Here is a 15,319-nt window from a genome sequence, read left to right as displayed (position 1 = left end):
CTCTGTTTGACATTTTGGGATCGCCTGGCTTTCCTATCTTCCCTCTTCCTCCCGGTGAATCTCCACTGCCTTTGCTTCTGATTCGATTCTTACTACTCTCTTTTGCTCATTCTTTCAGAATAAAGTTCGGTTAGTTTCTTCTTTCCTTTATCTCTCGAACTTTTATTATACCGTTGGTTTGGTTGTTCTCTAGTGTATTGTGGATTTTTCCACTTGCGTAGCTTAGTCCTTTCATCTTTTCCATTCTACGACTAGTGTAATTTGCATCATGTCGGCTTCTGAGTCGGCAAGCACCTCCGCCGCCAAATCCGTTAGATCTAGTTCTCCTTCCTCCAGATCCAGTAGCCCTATTGTAGTGAGATCGGAGTCCGCGGCCTCAGATTCAGACTCCCCCATCGCTATCCCTTCCACGTCTGGGAGATCGTTCAAGCTCCCTCCGCCCCCTTCACACTACCGCCGACCTAACTTGGCTGCGATCAAGGCGGCTTATGGTATCCCAGACGATGTGATTTTGGAGCATGTGCCCGGGGTTACCCACTTCCCACATTTGGTCACACCTCGGCCAGGCGCTCTTGTCGCTACTGTAGGACAAATCGTGGCCGGTCTTCGGTTTCCTCTGTCCCTGTTAGATGTAGAAGTTTGCAACCATTTCAATATCCCCCCCCGTGTCAGGGTATTGGAAACTTCTGGCGTGTTATGTACGCCGCTAATTTCTATAACAAAACCAACTCCCCACCCATCCAACTCCGCGACATGATCTCCCACTATTACCTAAAGAAGAGTACCAAATTCGGTAGTATAGGCTACCAATCCTTCTGTAGTCGTCCGCAAAAGAAGTCCTTTGTTCTCAACATCACCTCTTCCGACAAAGTGTGGCACCACTATCCGTTGTATGTGTCCGGGAGCTTCCTATCCACTGACCTTCCCACTGAAGTATCTCTGAGACATTTACATTTCCTCTCGAGCGGTAAGTATAGACCGCCCGCCTATGTTTTCTTTTCATGTATTCCCATCGCTCACCCCAATGTTCTTTGCATGGGCACAGGTTGGAGACCAGACTCACACTCCCAGCTATATCTCGGTGTCAATTCCGCCATCTTCCAGTCTCGCGCGACCGGGCAAAGGATCGTGTGAAGTTCTAGGCATCGATCCGGAGAAAGGCACTCCTCCTCTTCCTCGGACCCGCCTCTCAAAGACTTCGGCAAGTATCAAGGCCCATTCTACCGTCTACCTCCTCCCAAAGAAAGGTTGCCCAAAGCTTTCCCCAAATTCAAGAAGAGGGGATATACCAAGAAGATTTCCCATTCCAAGGCTGCTGCAAAACGGGCTGCGGTTGCTCAACAACCTCAACGCCCCTCTGGAACCTTTCCAACCAGAACCCCCAGTGCCCCGGCCCCTTACTCCTCCATCGCTGATTGGGAGGACGATTTTCAAGCTGCTGGTCCTACTTCCCCCACCGCCCCAGCTATGGACGCCACCAAGTTGAAATTATGGGACAGTGACGAAGAAGATGGCGAATCTGATTCTGCAGCCAAGAGCCCGCCAAATTAAGCCAAGCGAAGCATAACGGCGGGAAACTCCTCTGCCCCCTGTGCTCCTATACCAGTATTGCCGCGGCCCTCATCTATCACTCGTCGTCCAGGCAAGGAAGTCGCCCTCGCCGCCCCCGGAGGTTTGGCCTGAATCAAAAAGCTAGGGATCGGGCGATCACCACCCGCGACTTCAATCTGATAACGCCGCAGCCGCCGCCCACTCATTCTTCAGCCCCCATCTACCTCGTGACCAAGCCTATGGCGACTCTGGGACCTTCGCTGCCCACCGCGCTGCCATCTATACGGGCTGGGAGAAGGTATGTCTTAGTCCCCTATTATCTTGATATTTTTTGTGGATAAGACACTTAACGTCTCCATTGTGTACAGCTGAGCCTGGATGTAGGCTACGTCATCCGCGGTCTCACCAGTACCCTGGAAACTCTGGAGGCTGTGAAACAAGAAATACATGGGCCCGAAGGCTGGAAAACATGATATGAGCTTCTGGAGAAAGATCGCGATACTGCTCGCCTCGCCGCTCTTAAATCCCATAAGCTTCAGCAGAACGCGGAGGAGGCCTTCAATCAGCAACTGTCGGTCCGAGCTGCGTGCCAAGATGGAGGGCGAGAAGACAGCCCAAGAGGCGGCGGCCCAAGCAAAACTGGAGCAATCGCTGAAGGTTGCGTCAGATCGTTTCCGGGTTTTGGCTGAAAAGAAGATAGCCCGAGAATTGCAGCGCCAGCTCGACGATCTCACTGCTGCTGGGAGACTCCTCCCCTCGCCCTCTTCGGCCCCCGTTCCAGAGGTTGGTCCTTCAATGGCCTCTTCGCCGCCCCCTGGGGGTGATATCAACACTGGATCCGCGGCTGAGGACGCTGTGGTGGTGATTTCTGAAGGTTCTCCTCATAAAGACATAGCTGGGAATCCCACTTTACCAGACACTGCTGCTGAACATTAAACTAGAGACTGTTTCTTTGTGTTCGCTTACTCTATCCATATTTTGTTCTCGCTCATTTTGTATGTACTTTATGTCCCGTATTTCTGGGTGATCCTAGCGGGCTCACACTTATGTTTTCCTTTTAACCAACCCGTTCGCAGTAGTTTCTTCTTTTTATTTCCTGGCACTGTGTTTGAACCATACTATACCACTGTTTTCACCACTCGCTTCAATTGCCCTAACTTAAACTCTTGTTACATGAAGATCCTTCGGGGCAGCTCAGTTTGCCCCCATGTTGGATACGAATCTCGTTGTCCGCGAAGGGCTCCCCCCCCCCCTACTATCTCAGATGGGCTCCTGATTGAGAGCAGCTCAATTTGCCCCCAAGTCAGATTTGGACCTCTTTTGTCCGCTGGGCGGCTCCACCCGCTATCTCGGATGGGCTCCGATTGAGGGGTACCAATTTGCCCCCAAGTCAGATTTGGACCTCTTTGTCCGAAGAAGGGCTCCCCCGGGCTATCTCGGCCCAGCCATGAAACCAGACGAAGGCAACTTCGGTTTGCCCCAGATTAAAGTGGGACCTCCTCATTCATGGGCAATTTTTCTACACCCTTGCAATTAACAACGCAGCAAACAGATAGGCAAAATGATACTCTATTCATTGATAAATTTTATACTCTAAACATTATAATAAAATGTTGCTACATTACTAGAGGCGGCTACCTCAGCCGTTGATTCCCACACATTACATGTTGTCACTCAAGGAAACTTTTTAACATTCTGATGTTCCAAGGCCTCGCGATATCCTTTCCCTGGAGTGTCTGCAGCCGATATGTTCCAGCGCTCCCCTTTTCTGCCACGGTATAGGGTCCCTCCCAGTTAGGCCCTAACTTTCCGTCCACCTCCTTTCTAGTCGACGGTGTCACTCTCCGTAAAACGCGATCCCCCACCTGAAACTGTCGAGGCCTCACTCTCTTGGCATATTGTCTTTGTAATCTTCTATGATATTCCTCCAATCGGATGCGGGCTGTGTCTCTCCTCTCCTCCCTGAGATTCAAATCCGCGGTCGGGCACCATATCATTGATCCCTCCTCCACCGCTCTTGTCCGGGTTGTGGCCGCCACCATCTCTCTTTGAATCATCGCTTCTACCCCATATGCCATGGCAAATGGCGACTTCGAAAGTGGACGTTCATGTGTAGTTAGTTCGTATGCCCACAAAGACATGATTTAACTCGGCCGCCCATGAACCCTTTTTGTCCTCAGGTTTTTTTTTTTCTTCAGGGTTATCCATGATTGTCTTGTTGGAGGATTCTCGCTTGCCCATTCCCTTCCGGGTTATAAGGAGCCCGCGAATCCTTGTTTTACCTTTGAACGCTGGAGGAATTCTCGCGACCTTCCCCGTAAACCGTGGTTCCATTATCGGCAATTATGGTGTGTGGCAACCCGAACCGGCATATTATATTTTCCCATAGGAATTTCTTCACTTGTTCCTCCTTGATCTGTTGGAGTGCCACACCCTCTACCCACTTGGTAAAATAATCAGTCGCTGCTAGCATATACCTTCGTTTACCACTGGCCATCGGTAGCGGTCCTACAATATCCAGTCCCCACATCGCGAACGGCCAAGGACTATATACCTTGTGCAAAGGTTCAGCGGGTGCATGTATCAGTGGTGCAAATCTCTGGCATTTCTCGCACCTCTTAGCATATTCGGTCGCTTCTCTCTTCAGGTGTGGCCAAAAATACCCCTGGGACAACACCCGATGCGCCGTCGTTCTTCCTGCCGAATGGCTACCACAGTCCCCCTCATGAACTTCTGCTAAGATCTCTTTCGCCTGACGCGAAGCTAAACATCTCAACAACGGTCCGCTGACATTCCGTCTGTATAGGTCTCCTTCCATTAAAATGTATCTTTGCGACACCTGCTCCATTCTCCTTCGCTCTTGTCTATCATCAATTTCTCTCCCCAATAAGAAATTTTTTATGGGCTCTATCCACCCTGGCTCTTCCTTCATGGTCATTCCTACCTCGGCAATCACAGAGGTACTTGGCTTGCTTAGCACCCTGACTTCAATTGATCTGCCCTCAGACCCAGGAAGCACCGCGGCTACATATGCCAATGCGTCAGCATGTCTATTTTCACCGCGTCCTAAATGCGCGAACCTTATTTTGCCAAACTCACTCGCTTTCCTCTGTAATACCTCCAGGTACTTTGCCATCCTGGGGCATCGGGCGGCAAATTCTCCATTCATCTGACAAATTACCAAGTTGGAATCGGAATATACCGTCAGCTCCTTCACTCCAAGATCCATGGCCAAATCTAGCCCAGCTATCACCGCTTCATACTCAGATTCATTGCTTGAAGCCGCGAAGCCCAACTTCATCGATAATTCAAGTCGATTATTCTCCGGGGTGACTACCACCACTCCAATCCCGTTTCCTGTGTCCGTTGCGGACCCATCTGTGAATACCCTCCATCCATTTCTCATGTCCCATGGGTCTAACACATCCTGCTTCGTCTCTCCCTCCTGCTCCATGATCATATTGTCCCCCCAAGTTGGGTCTTCGGCGGGGAACTCTGCCAAAAACTCTGCCATAGCTTGTGCTTTTTCCGCTGTCCGGATTTGGAATTCAATGTCATATGCACTCAACAGCACGACCCATTTCAGCATTCTCCCTGATTTGTCCGCCTTTAACGCCTGTTTGAGAGGCAAGTTAGTCACCACAACCACAGAATGAGCATCGAAGTAAGGCTTCAATTTTAACGCAGAAAACACCAAGGCCAATGCAAATTTCTCAACTTTGTCAGATCCGGCCCCCGTGATCTAACATTGTTTTGCTCTGGAAATACACCGACCTCTCTGCCTTATCCACCACCCTTATTAACACAGAACTAATAGCATATTCTGACACCCCCAAGTACAAATACAGCTTTTCCCCTTGCCCCGGTCGCGACAAAATAGGAGCTTTTCCCAAATAAATCTTCAACTCTTGGAAAGCTTGTTCACATGCCTCGGACCACTGAAAGTCAGATGTTTTTCTCAAGAGCCGGTGATAACGGTTCACACTTGTCCGACGACTTGAAATGAACCGGTTGAGGGCCGCAATTCTTCCCGCAAGCATTTGAACCTCCTTCACATTTTGGGGCGATTGCATTTCTACCAACGCTCTGATCTGGTCCGGGTTAGCTTCTATTCCGCGGTATGTCACAATATATCCCAGAAACTTTCCAGAAGTCACCCCAAATGTGCACTTCTCAGGGTTCAACCTCAGCCTATATTTTCGCAATATCGCGAAGGTTTCTTTCAATCCCCCCAGATGTTCCTCCTCAGTCATGCTCTTCTACCATATCATCTATGTATATTTCCATACTCCTCCGGATTTTGCATTCAAACATCTTCTCCCCTATCCTTTGAAAAGTTGCCCCTGCATTCTTTAGTCCGAAAGGCATTCTGGTGTAACAATACATTCCTCCCTCGACAATGAACGCGGTCTTCACCTGGTCTGGGCCATACATTACCACTTGGTTGTACCCCATGGATGCGTCCATGAATGAGAAAAATTTGAACTCGGCCATTCGGTCCACCAGTTCGCCTATATCGGCATAGGATAATATCTTTTCGGCAATTTGGTTGACATCAGTAAAATCAACACACATTCTTACTTTCCCATTTTTCTTGGGTACCGCGACGATGTTTGAGAGCCATTCGGTAAACTGACACTCTCGGATGATTCCTGCGGCACTCAATCTTCGCACTTCCTCTCTTATCCCTTCTGCATACTGCGGTCTTATTCCTCTCATTTTTTGTCGGACGGGTTTGGCCCCTTCTCTCATGTGCAGCTTGTGACACGCAAACTCGGGGTCCAAGCCAATCAAGTCCTCAATCGACCACGCGAAAACATCGCTGTTCTCTGCTAACATCTCAACTAACTTTGCCTTCCAACTCTCTGGCCACTCGGCCCCAACAGACACCAGTTTCTCCTCTTCCCCCTCACCCAGATTCACGGTCACAGTCTCGTCCAAGGTCTTTTGTCCCACAGACCCATCTCCCTTAGCCATCGCAGTCTGTAATTGCTATGCTGGGGACTCGCTTTCCCCCTCCACTTCCTTCTCCGGTGCGCGGCTCAATTCTTTAACCACCACCTGGTGAATATTTTGAGCGGCGACCTGGTCCCCTCTGATTTCATACGTTCCTCCATTAGTCGGAAAGCGGATCACCTGGTAATATGTGGATGGAATCGCTTTCATTTCGTGGATCCATCTTCTCCCCAATATTGCATTATAATCGCGTGAAGCGGCGTCCACTATCATGAAACGAGTGAATACCGTCACCGGTCCCGCCGTTCATCGGTAATAATAATTCCCCCATGGGCTCGGTTCTGCTTCCATTGAAACCAAACAAATTGGTTCTTGGCGGCTTTATCCGCCTCGCTCGATGCACATCTCTCCATCGCGCCTTTAAATAGCAAATCCATCAACATACAATCTATCAAAACCCTCTTCACCATATAATTACCCATCTTTGCTACCGTAATCACCAAAGCATCCGCGGTGAGGCGCAGATATCGCTTCGAGATCCCCGGGTGAACTCTATCCTTCCATCGCTTAGTGCGTTCCTCAGGACCGGGTCGCGAGCAACACGAAACCTCATTTATCTGGCCGTAATTTCGGCAGTCCTCCGCACCTTATCTCTGTGTGCATTCCTCCCCATTGTCTCCCCACTATATATGACATTGATTGTTCCTAATATTCTGGCCACGGCCGGTGCTCTGTCCACTGGGTGTATCTCCTTGACAAATTCCCTTAACAATCCTTTCTCTAACATTCTTTCTATCAACCATCGCAGCGCGAAACACTCATTTGTAGTATGATTTCTGATCTGGTGGTAAGCACAAAATGGTTTATCTTCTATCTCCCTGGGTATGCTTCGCGGACCTTCATAATGCTGCATCCCTTTAATCAGTGGCAAGATTTCGTCCAGTGGTTTGTTCAACGGTGTGGACTCTACGTCGCGATATGGTTTTCGTTCGCGAATCTCCCTCCTAACTTGATCTCTGCCTCTCTCCGGTTTGCGGGCCGCCTCTCTATAGGCTCCCCCTTCTCTTATCGCAGCCTTTCCTTTGTCTTTTCGGTCTTCCTGTTCTACACTCTGTATTGACTTCTCTGACTTCCTCGGCTCCTTAGCATTTCTCTGCAACATGTCCTCATAGCGGATGTATTTCTCCACTTTCGGATACAACGCATGCAACGTTGTAACCTCAATTTTGGATACAGATTCGTGGACTCTGGTTCCCGGCTTCAGTCCATGCTGGAAAGCAATGACTGCGGTGTGCTCGTCCAGACTTTCTACCCTTAAGGTCTCCTCCTTGAATCTACACAAGAATTCCCTGAGTGTCTCTCCGGACTTCTGTTTGACGTTAAATAGATCCGCAATATCCACTACCCTTCGTTTCTGATGGATAAAATGGTCTACAAATGCTTGCTCCAACTCTTCGAACTTGGTTATACTCCGCGATGCCAACCTATAATACCAGTCTGATGCTCCACCCTTCAAACTGGCTGGAAACATCATGCAACGGAGCCCATCATATTTAACCTCTTGCCACAACGGCATTTGTTGTCTGAAATGGTGCAAGTGGTCCGCAGGATCCCCCTTCCCGTCATATCTCTCAAATCTTGGTTGCGCGAATCGCTTGGGCACCTCGGCGTTCTAGACTGCATCGGCCAGCGGATTCTGATTGAGTCCAGCCACCACCTTCTTCACCACCACTTGACTTTCCCTCTCCGCCACCCGATTCATTTCTCTGTCTTTCTCAATCATCGCTTGGACCATCTCCATGGTAATGCCTTCCCCCGTATCGCCTGGTGGTTTATGACGCACTTCCTCATGCTGGCCTTCTACTTCACTATTTTCTGGCTCCCTTATCTCCTCCTCCTGTGTGGATTCCCTTTCTTTCCTCAGACTCTCATTCTCATTTCTCAACCTTCCTATCTCTTCCTGTAACAGCCTGGTTGCTTCCCCCGCAATCTCGGGAACTTCCTCTTCCAACTCCTCCATCTCCTCCATTTCCACACTCCACGGTTTCATCATCACCCTCTCGGTCCCTCACTTTTTGGGTCTCCCTCTTGTTTTCTTCGCTATGGTTGTCATCTTCACACCTTCTTCTTAGCACTCACTTGATCGTATGCTTTCCTCTCGTTCCCCACAGACGGCGCCAAATGTGTTGTCCAAAATTACAACCTATAAACTCCTCTCTCTCTTTTTTCCTCCTTCTTCTCTTTCTTCTCTATCTTTTTCATACTTCCTAACCGCCTCTTTCTTTAACCGCTCCCATCTTCTCTAACCGCTCTTCGGTTTCCATGATCTCCTTACATGCCCCCACGTCCTGGAACCGTCCACCTGTCTCCTCAGAGATCGTGTCTTGGCTACTGTGCTCCAGCTCTTTCTTTCCTTATCCAACATCTCCCTCAACTCATAATACCTCCACTGATCTTCTCGCACTTACAGAGTCCGCGGCCTTCTAATTATTCGCGGACTATACCGTTATGTTGCCCCAGCCCAGGACACACCAGTCGTCTTGGTAGTCATATATTAGGCTGATACAAGAAGCATTAGTGCTTTTATCCACAAAATTATTCAGAGTAATAATTTTTTGATACTTTGCCTCCATAAGATCACTCCAAAGAGATTTTTTGTCAACACTCTCCGTAATAGCTTGCATAAGATAGCCAGATTGAACCGGTGAGTATTCTTGAATCCCAATCGCCTTCCGCTTTTAGAAACACGGGGCTTCCCCACCTGCATAGATATATGTATATCATATTGTTTTGTATAATTTTATAGTGTAATGCTACAAATTTTAGTTGACTTGCAACAGTTGTCATTGAAATGTTACCAAATTTTTGTTGGGTTGTAACATTGCTTTGTGAATTGTTACCAATTTTTTTTGGGTTTGCAACATTTAAATCTAAAATGTTACAAATAGAAGGAATTCATTGTTTGTAACATATTTTCGGAAAATGTTACATAGCTGAAAAATGGGAGAAAGTGAAAAAGCGAAAGTACAAAATTGTTTCGGGCTTCCTTATGGAAAAACTAGTGTTTGCCGCGTGCCGCACGGCATTGAATCTTGCGTAACCAAGCCGAATAGCGATCCGCCCCCGTCTTGCACATATACGCACATATATGAGAAATGTATTATTTGTAATCGACTTTCTACGAGATGGTTAATGACATATTCCTTAGTTTCCGATTTTGTTTTATTTTTATGTTTCTACAGTTCTTATTGTTATGGAAATTTAGTTCCTTTTTTACTATAACCTGTGAGTTGCCAAATATGTGGATGGATGTAGGGGTGACTTCGGATAAGATTAACCTCTGAAACTTTTTCTGAATTTTTTTGAAACCTAATATGCTAGCCAAATCTGATCCAATTTTTTTTTCAGATTCAAAATATATTTTCAATTTCGGAAATTCGTAAATTTTGGAATAATTTGGAAATTTCAGAATACTTGGTAAATTTTCACAGATCTCTTTACTTTCAATTATTTTTAGAAAAGAAAATTTGACATCACTAAATTTCAAAATATAGTAATATACAATAGCAGTAAAACACTTTGGAGAACTTCAAAAAAACAAGACTTTACATGTAAGGAACTAACAAAAGCCTAATACATGTCACGAGCTAAAAATCTTTATATATCAGGAGTTAAAAACTTTTACATGTTACAAACCAAGACTTTATATGTCAGGAGCTAGCTTTTACATGTTACAAACCAAGACTTCACATGTCAGGAGTTAGGTTATGTTGTTTGTTTTGTTTTTGGAAGTACAAAAACTAGAAAATGAATGAACGGTCGAGATATAATCAAGTGGACAGTGGAGATTTATTAGTTTATAAGTACATATTTTCGGAATAAATTGCCAATAATATCAGAAATTTCAAATCGATTATATATCGGAACTATCGGATCGGATCGGTTTCTAGAGTTATATCCGAATCCGATCCAATTTTTTTTCGGAATTTTCTGAAATAGGAAAATCGGGTATCTGTTACAACCCTTTTTTTACTACCAGAACTAACCCCTAGCTCTCAGACACTTGTAACAGTTCCAATCTCTTTCCTCTCACTATTTTTTCTCTCTTCAGACACTATTCCCTCTCCTCTTCTGATGGCTGCCTCCTCTTCTTCTTCCCTTCACTTTCTCTTTATATCCTTCCTTTCTTCATCCGGGCCCTCCACCTGTCCCTCCATCTCGCGGTCTCCTTCTCTACGCGTGTAGGGTTTCCGTACTGCGACCACGTGACTTAGCCCCGATCCAGTACGTCGCGGCATGCTATCTTTCGTTAACTCGGGCGCATCCTCTCTTTGATACTTTGGGCCCCCAATACTACCACTACAGATGCCCCCTCTCGAGTCCGCGACCATTTGGTGATCGGGGAGTCGAGAGTCCCTGATGTCACGTTTCCCTCCGCGGTTCCCAAGGTTCTTTTTTCTCGCTGGCCTCACGAGTCCCATCGCAATTATAACCTGCGTCCCCTCGTTTCTTGCGCATCCACGCGTCAATCCCTGACTGATCCCTTTTAGTGTCGCCTCGATTTCAGCCCCTTCCAATTACTCTTTTGCCCGCTTCCTTTTATAAAAGCATTTCGATTCTTTCCTTCTTCCATTCGGTCTTTCATTTTCCTCCTAACTACTCTCCCTTTTTCTACTCTTCCCTCGTTTAGCTGCTCGGTCCATGGCCTTGTTCTTCTTCTGTTTTCTTTTTGTGGAGGGTTTTGTTCTGTTGCTCCTCTCTTCCCTCGGGTTGGTCCCCTTTCCTCCTTAATCCATTATTTGCTATATTCGTGTTTCTCTCTTGAATTTGAGACTATTCAGCCTTCTTCTCTCTCCAACCGGTCTTGTCGTTTAACTTCTTCCCCGACCTCGATGTCGGCCTCCGGATCCGACACCTCATCCTTCTCCCGATCCGTGGTGTCGCCTCCCCTACCCGACGACCGGATCGGGCTCCTTCCACCTCTCTGGCCCTTTGCCCTTCCTTCCCCCCACCCCCGCCTAGCCCGACCTAATCTCGAAGTACATTAAAGCGGCTTACGGCATATACCGTGACGTCATATTGGAGCATGTCCCCGCCCCTAACCTACTACCCTCATCCGGTTCCCTATAAGCCGGGGCCGTCTAGTTGCCACGATTGGGGCAGGATTGTAGCCGGCCTCCGTTGCCCCTCACCCCGCCTTGACGCCGGGTATGCAATCACTTCAACATCCCTTCTTGCCAAGGCATCGGCAATTCACGGAGGGTTATGTATGTTGCGAACCAACCACAACCGGTTAGAAGTCCCAAAATACGATCCATGACATGGCTTTCATTTTACATAAAAAGAGCACCAAGGATGTCGGCGTGGGATACCATTCTTTACGTGTTCGACCTGGAAGCAACATTTTATACTGCCGTGTCACCTCTTGGACAAGTTGTGGCACCATTACCCCTTTACATCTCTCGGGAACTTCCTCTCCGGATCTTCCTCCCGACTTGAGCCTTAATCATCCGGCCTTTCTCCCCGGTGAGTTCCGCCTCTCTACTAATCCCTTGGTGTAGGTCTTCTTTGCTCCCCTTCCCGACTTGGCGTTTTCTTTTTCGGGGTTGGCGTCCGGGTTCGAAGTCGCGAGCCCTACGATAATTTCTTTTCCACCACATTCGGGGAAGATTCCACTGGGGGGGGCCCAAATCTCTGCGGTATTTTCGGAATTGATCCCGTCACTGCCACTCCCCTCCTCTCCAATCCCCAACTGAAGTTTATTGGAAAATATTGTTCCCCTTTTTACCGCCCCCCCCGCCCAAAGAGAGAAAGCCTCGGGATTCACCCCCTCCAAAGAAGAAAAGCCACACCAAAAAAGCTTCCCCCCGCCACCGACCAAATCGCCGTCCCCCTCATTCATCCTCCGCTTCCCCACCTCATTCCGCTGACCCACACCCTTACCGGTCCCTGACCATTTGGGAAGACCAATACTCTTCCCCTCATTCGCTCTCCACTTCTTCTCCTCATCCCGACATGGGCGCCCACAAGCGCAAGCTTTTCGACAACGACTCGGATGATGAGGATGTCTCCGTTGTCGTCCCTACAGCTGCCGCTCCATCCTCCCCTCCTCCGGCTTCCAAAGCGTCCCGCATGGACTTCTACATCCGAAGAGGACCCGCCCATCGGGTCCAGCGGACCAACCCGCTGCTCCCCTCGCGGCGTCTTTGGCGGCGCTAGGAAAGGAAGTGGCCCCATTTCTCGAAGAGGGGGGGCGAGCCCATTACTTTCTGCCCCACCTTCAAGGTTGAACGCGACTCTCAACATTCGCGATTCGCCTTCGACAACGCCGTGGCCTCCTCTCTACGTTCTATGGGTCTCATCTCCCCGGGGACATGGCCTATCTTTGATGGGGAACGTTCGACTCTCACCGGACCTCCTTTTACACTGGCTAGGAGAAGGTACTCTCTCTTTGTCTTGCGGGTGCCTTTCCCTTCCCCTTTGAATGCCCTAACCTCGTTATTTCTTTTTCGGATGAGCTTGGACATCTCTTACATGATCCGCGACCTTTTTGGTGCAAGGGCCCGGATCGACCAGTTGGACGGCGACGTTGCCCGCCTGGAGCAAAAGAATGAGGCTGCGGACATAGAGAAGCTCAGGGCCCAGGACGAGTTGAAGGCTGGCGAGGGCGCCACCTCGCCTATATGGATAAGGTTAATGACCTTTGAGTAATCAGCGGGAAACCCTCTTCGCTCGATATCTTGCCGCCATACGGCCTCTCTGAGAAGCACCAGGCTGAAATGGCGGCGCTCCATAAGCAGCACGACACCGACATGGATGAGCTCGGGATCACTTCGTGCCCGGGCCGACAAGAGAGTGGCCAAAAAGATTAAGGAGGAGCATGAGCGGCTTATCAAAGAAGGGCGACTTCTCCCTGAAGCCCCGACCGCGGTCCCCCCTTCAGAGGTGGCGGCGCCACTTCCGGAATCTGTTTCGGCGGTCGATGATGCCGCTGTCATAGTGGCCGGGGTGATAGACGCTGCTGCGGATGCCGCCCTCGAGGAAGCCGCCGAGTCAGTGGTCCACGAAGATGTTTAAGTGTGTTCTGCTTGAAATGGCCTGTTTTGTGCCCTGGCTAGGCTTCTTTGTTACTATTTGTAGTATTTCTGATACCTTTCGTTTTATTTTTACTCTCTCCGGTTGAGGATAACTGATTATGGATATACCAAATATTTTGTCTTTGTAAATCCCAAGTGTCCTTGTCGGTATCCGATATTTGCATGACTTTAGTGGTAATGATACTCTATCATCGTCTTCACCCGTTTGGTCGGGAGCCTCGCTCCCTTTGCCCCCTGTTCAGGTCGGGACCACGCCCTTGACCTATACTCATGTCGGACCCCTTGTCCGCGGACAGAGGAAGCCTCTTTGCTTCCCCTTGCCGGCGTCTCATATCGTGTCCTGGGCGACTCCTCTCGCCCCGGCTCACCTGAGATCTCGCACCCGTCGTGGACACCCTTTTTGCCCCGGACCGAAGTTTTAGACTTCGCCCTCGGAAGGCTCTCCCCTTCCGTTCCCTCCTACGAAGGCGGTAAAAATTCAGCGACATTAACCATCTCAAAAGTGCTAAAGTTTTATATATGTACAACTAGCTCATGTGGTTTACAGCCACTCCCCATTACATTTATTCATGAAATTTTTTTAGCAGCCTTACATTCCATGGTTTTTCAACAGCTCTCCCTTCCAAGGTTCGCAACCTGTAGGTGCCTGACCCTCCCACCTCAATCACCACATAAGGCCCCTCCCATGTTTGACCCAGCTTTCCCTCGCTCACCTTCTTGGTGTTGGGGGTTACCCGCCGCAGTACCAGGTCTCCCACCTTAAAGCTCCTAGGCTTCACCCTCTTGTTGTACTGCCGTTGGAGGCGGCGATGGTACTCTTCTAGTCGGATGCGCGCGGTGTCTCTTCTTTCTTCAGCTAGATTCATATCTCTGGCTAGGATGCCCCAGTTTGATCCATCCTCGATGGCTGAGGTTCTAGTAGTAGCTGCCACCAGTTCTGTTGGTATCACGGCCTCAACACCATATGCTAAAGAAAAGGGAGTCTCCTTTGTACTAGTCCGCGGCGTTGTTCGATATGCCCATAGTACATGGTTGAGCTCGTCGGCCCAGGACCCTTTCTTGCTTTCCAACTTTCTCTTGAGATTGTTTAGTATGGTCTTGTTGGAGGACTCCGCCGCCCATTGCCACCGGGGGGTTATGCGGGGCCGAGAACCCCTGCTTCACGTGATAGGCCTGCAGAAAGCTCTTAACTCTCAATCCCGTGAACTGCGCTCCATTATCTGCAACGATAGCATACGGCAACCCGAAACGACAAATGATATTCTCCCACAAGAACTTAATTACTTGGGCTTCCTTTACCACTTGCAGGGGCACGGCTTCAATCCACTTTGTAAAGTAGTCCGTCGCGACCAACGGGGAACCTCCTCTTACCCTCGGGCCATTGGCGCCCCACTATGTCGAGGGCCCACATTGCAAATGGCCATGGACTCGATACCGCGGTCGGCCGGCTCGGGGGCCATATCGGTTGAGAGAATCTTTGACATTTCTCACACTTCCCGGAGAACTTCTACGTCTCTTTTCATAATGCGGCCAAAAGTAACCTTGTGTTAACAACCGTGTACCGTTGTTCGCCCATTGAATGACTCCCGCAGTCTCGCTTCATGAAGCTCATCGAGCACCTCTTGAGCCAACCCGCCCCAAACATTTCAAGAGGCCGTTGAAGTTCCTTCATATAATTCTCCTCGAATCGTGTGTACCTCAGGGGCGCTGTTCAA

At 48.9% G+C, this 15,319-nt stretch overlaps 2 protein-coding genes across 2 annotated transcripts; both read right to left on the bottom strand.

Moving 5' to 3' along the window:
* Nucleotides 1-3,829: 3,829 nt before the first annotated feature.
* Nucleotides 3,830-5,065, bottom strand: LOC147520127 (uncharacterized). Its single transcript, XM_086594241.1, has one exon. It carries the CDS (start codon nt 5,063-5,065, stop codon nt 3,830-3,832), a length of 1,236 nt encoding a protein of 411 aa, XP_086450367.1.
* A 2,055-nt stretch (nt 5,066-7,120) lies between these two features.
* Nucleotides 7,121-8,083, bottom strand: LOC147520126 (uncharacterized). The gene has a single exon (XM_086594240.1). The coding sequence runs from the start codon at nt 8,081-8,083 to the stop codon at nt 7,121-7,123; it is 963 nt and encodes a 320-aa protein (XP_086450366.1).
* Between the last annotated feature and the right edge of the window lie 7,236 nt (nt 8,084-15,319).

Source organism: Coptis chinensis, chromosome 2 (genome assembly GCF_015680905.1).
Source record: "Coptis chinensis isolate HL-2020 chromosome 2, ASM1568090v1, whole genome shotgun sequence".
Taxonomy (NCBI): Eukaryota; Viridiplantae; Streptophyta; class Magnoliopsida; order Ranunculales; family Ranunculaceae; genus Coptis; species Coptis chinensis.
This window is presented reverse-complemented; position numbering and strand designations above follow the sequence as displayed.

What these genes read in the sequence shown, in the direction of transcription:
- LOC147520127 (XM_086594241.1), bottom strand. Translation starts at nt 5,065, where the DNA reads ATGGCAGAGTTTTTGGCAGAGTTCCCCGCCGAAGACCCAACTTGGGGG.
- LOC147520126 (XM_086594240.1), bottom strand. Translation starts at nt 8,083, where the DNA reads ATGCCGTTGTGGCAAGAGGTTAAATATGATGGGCTCCGTTGCATGATG.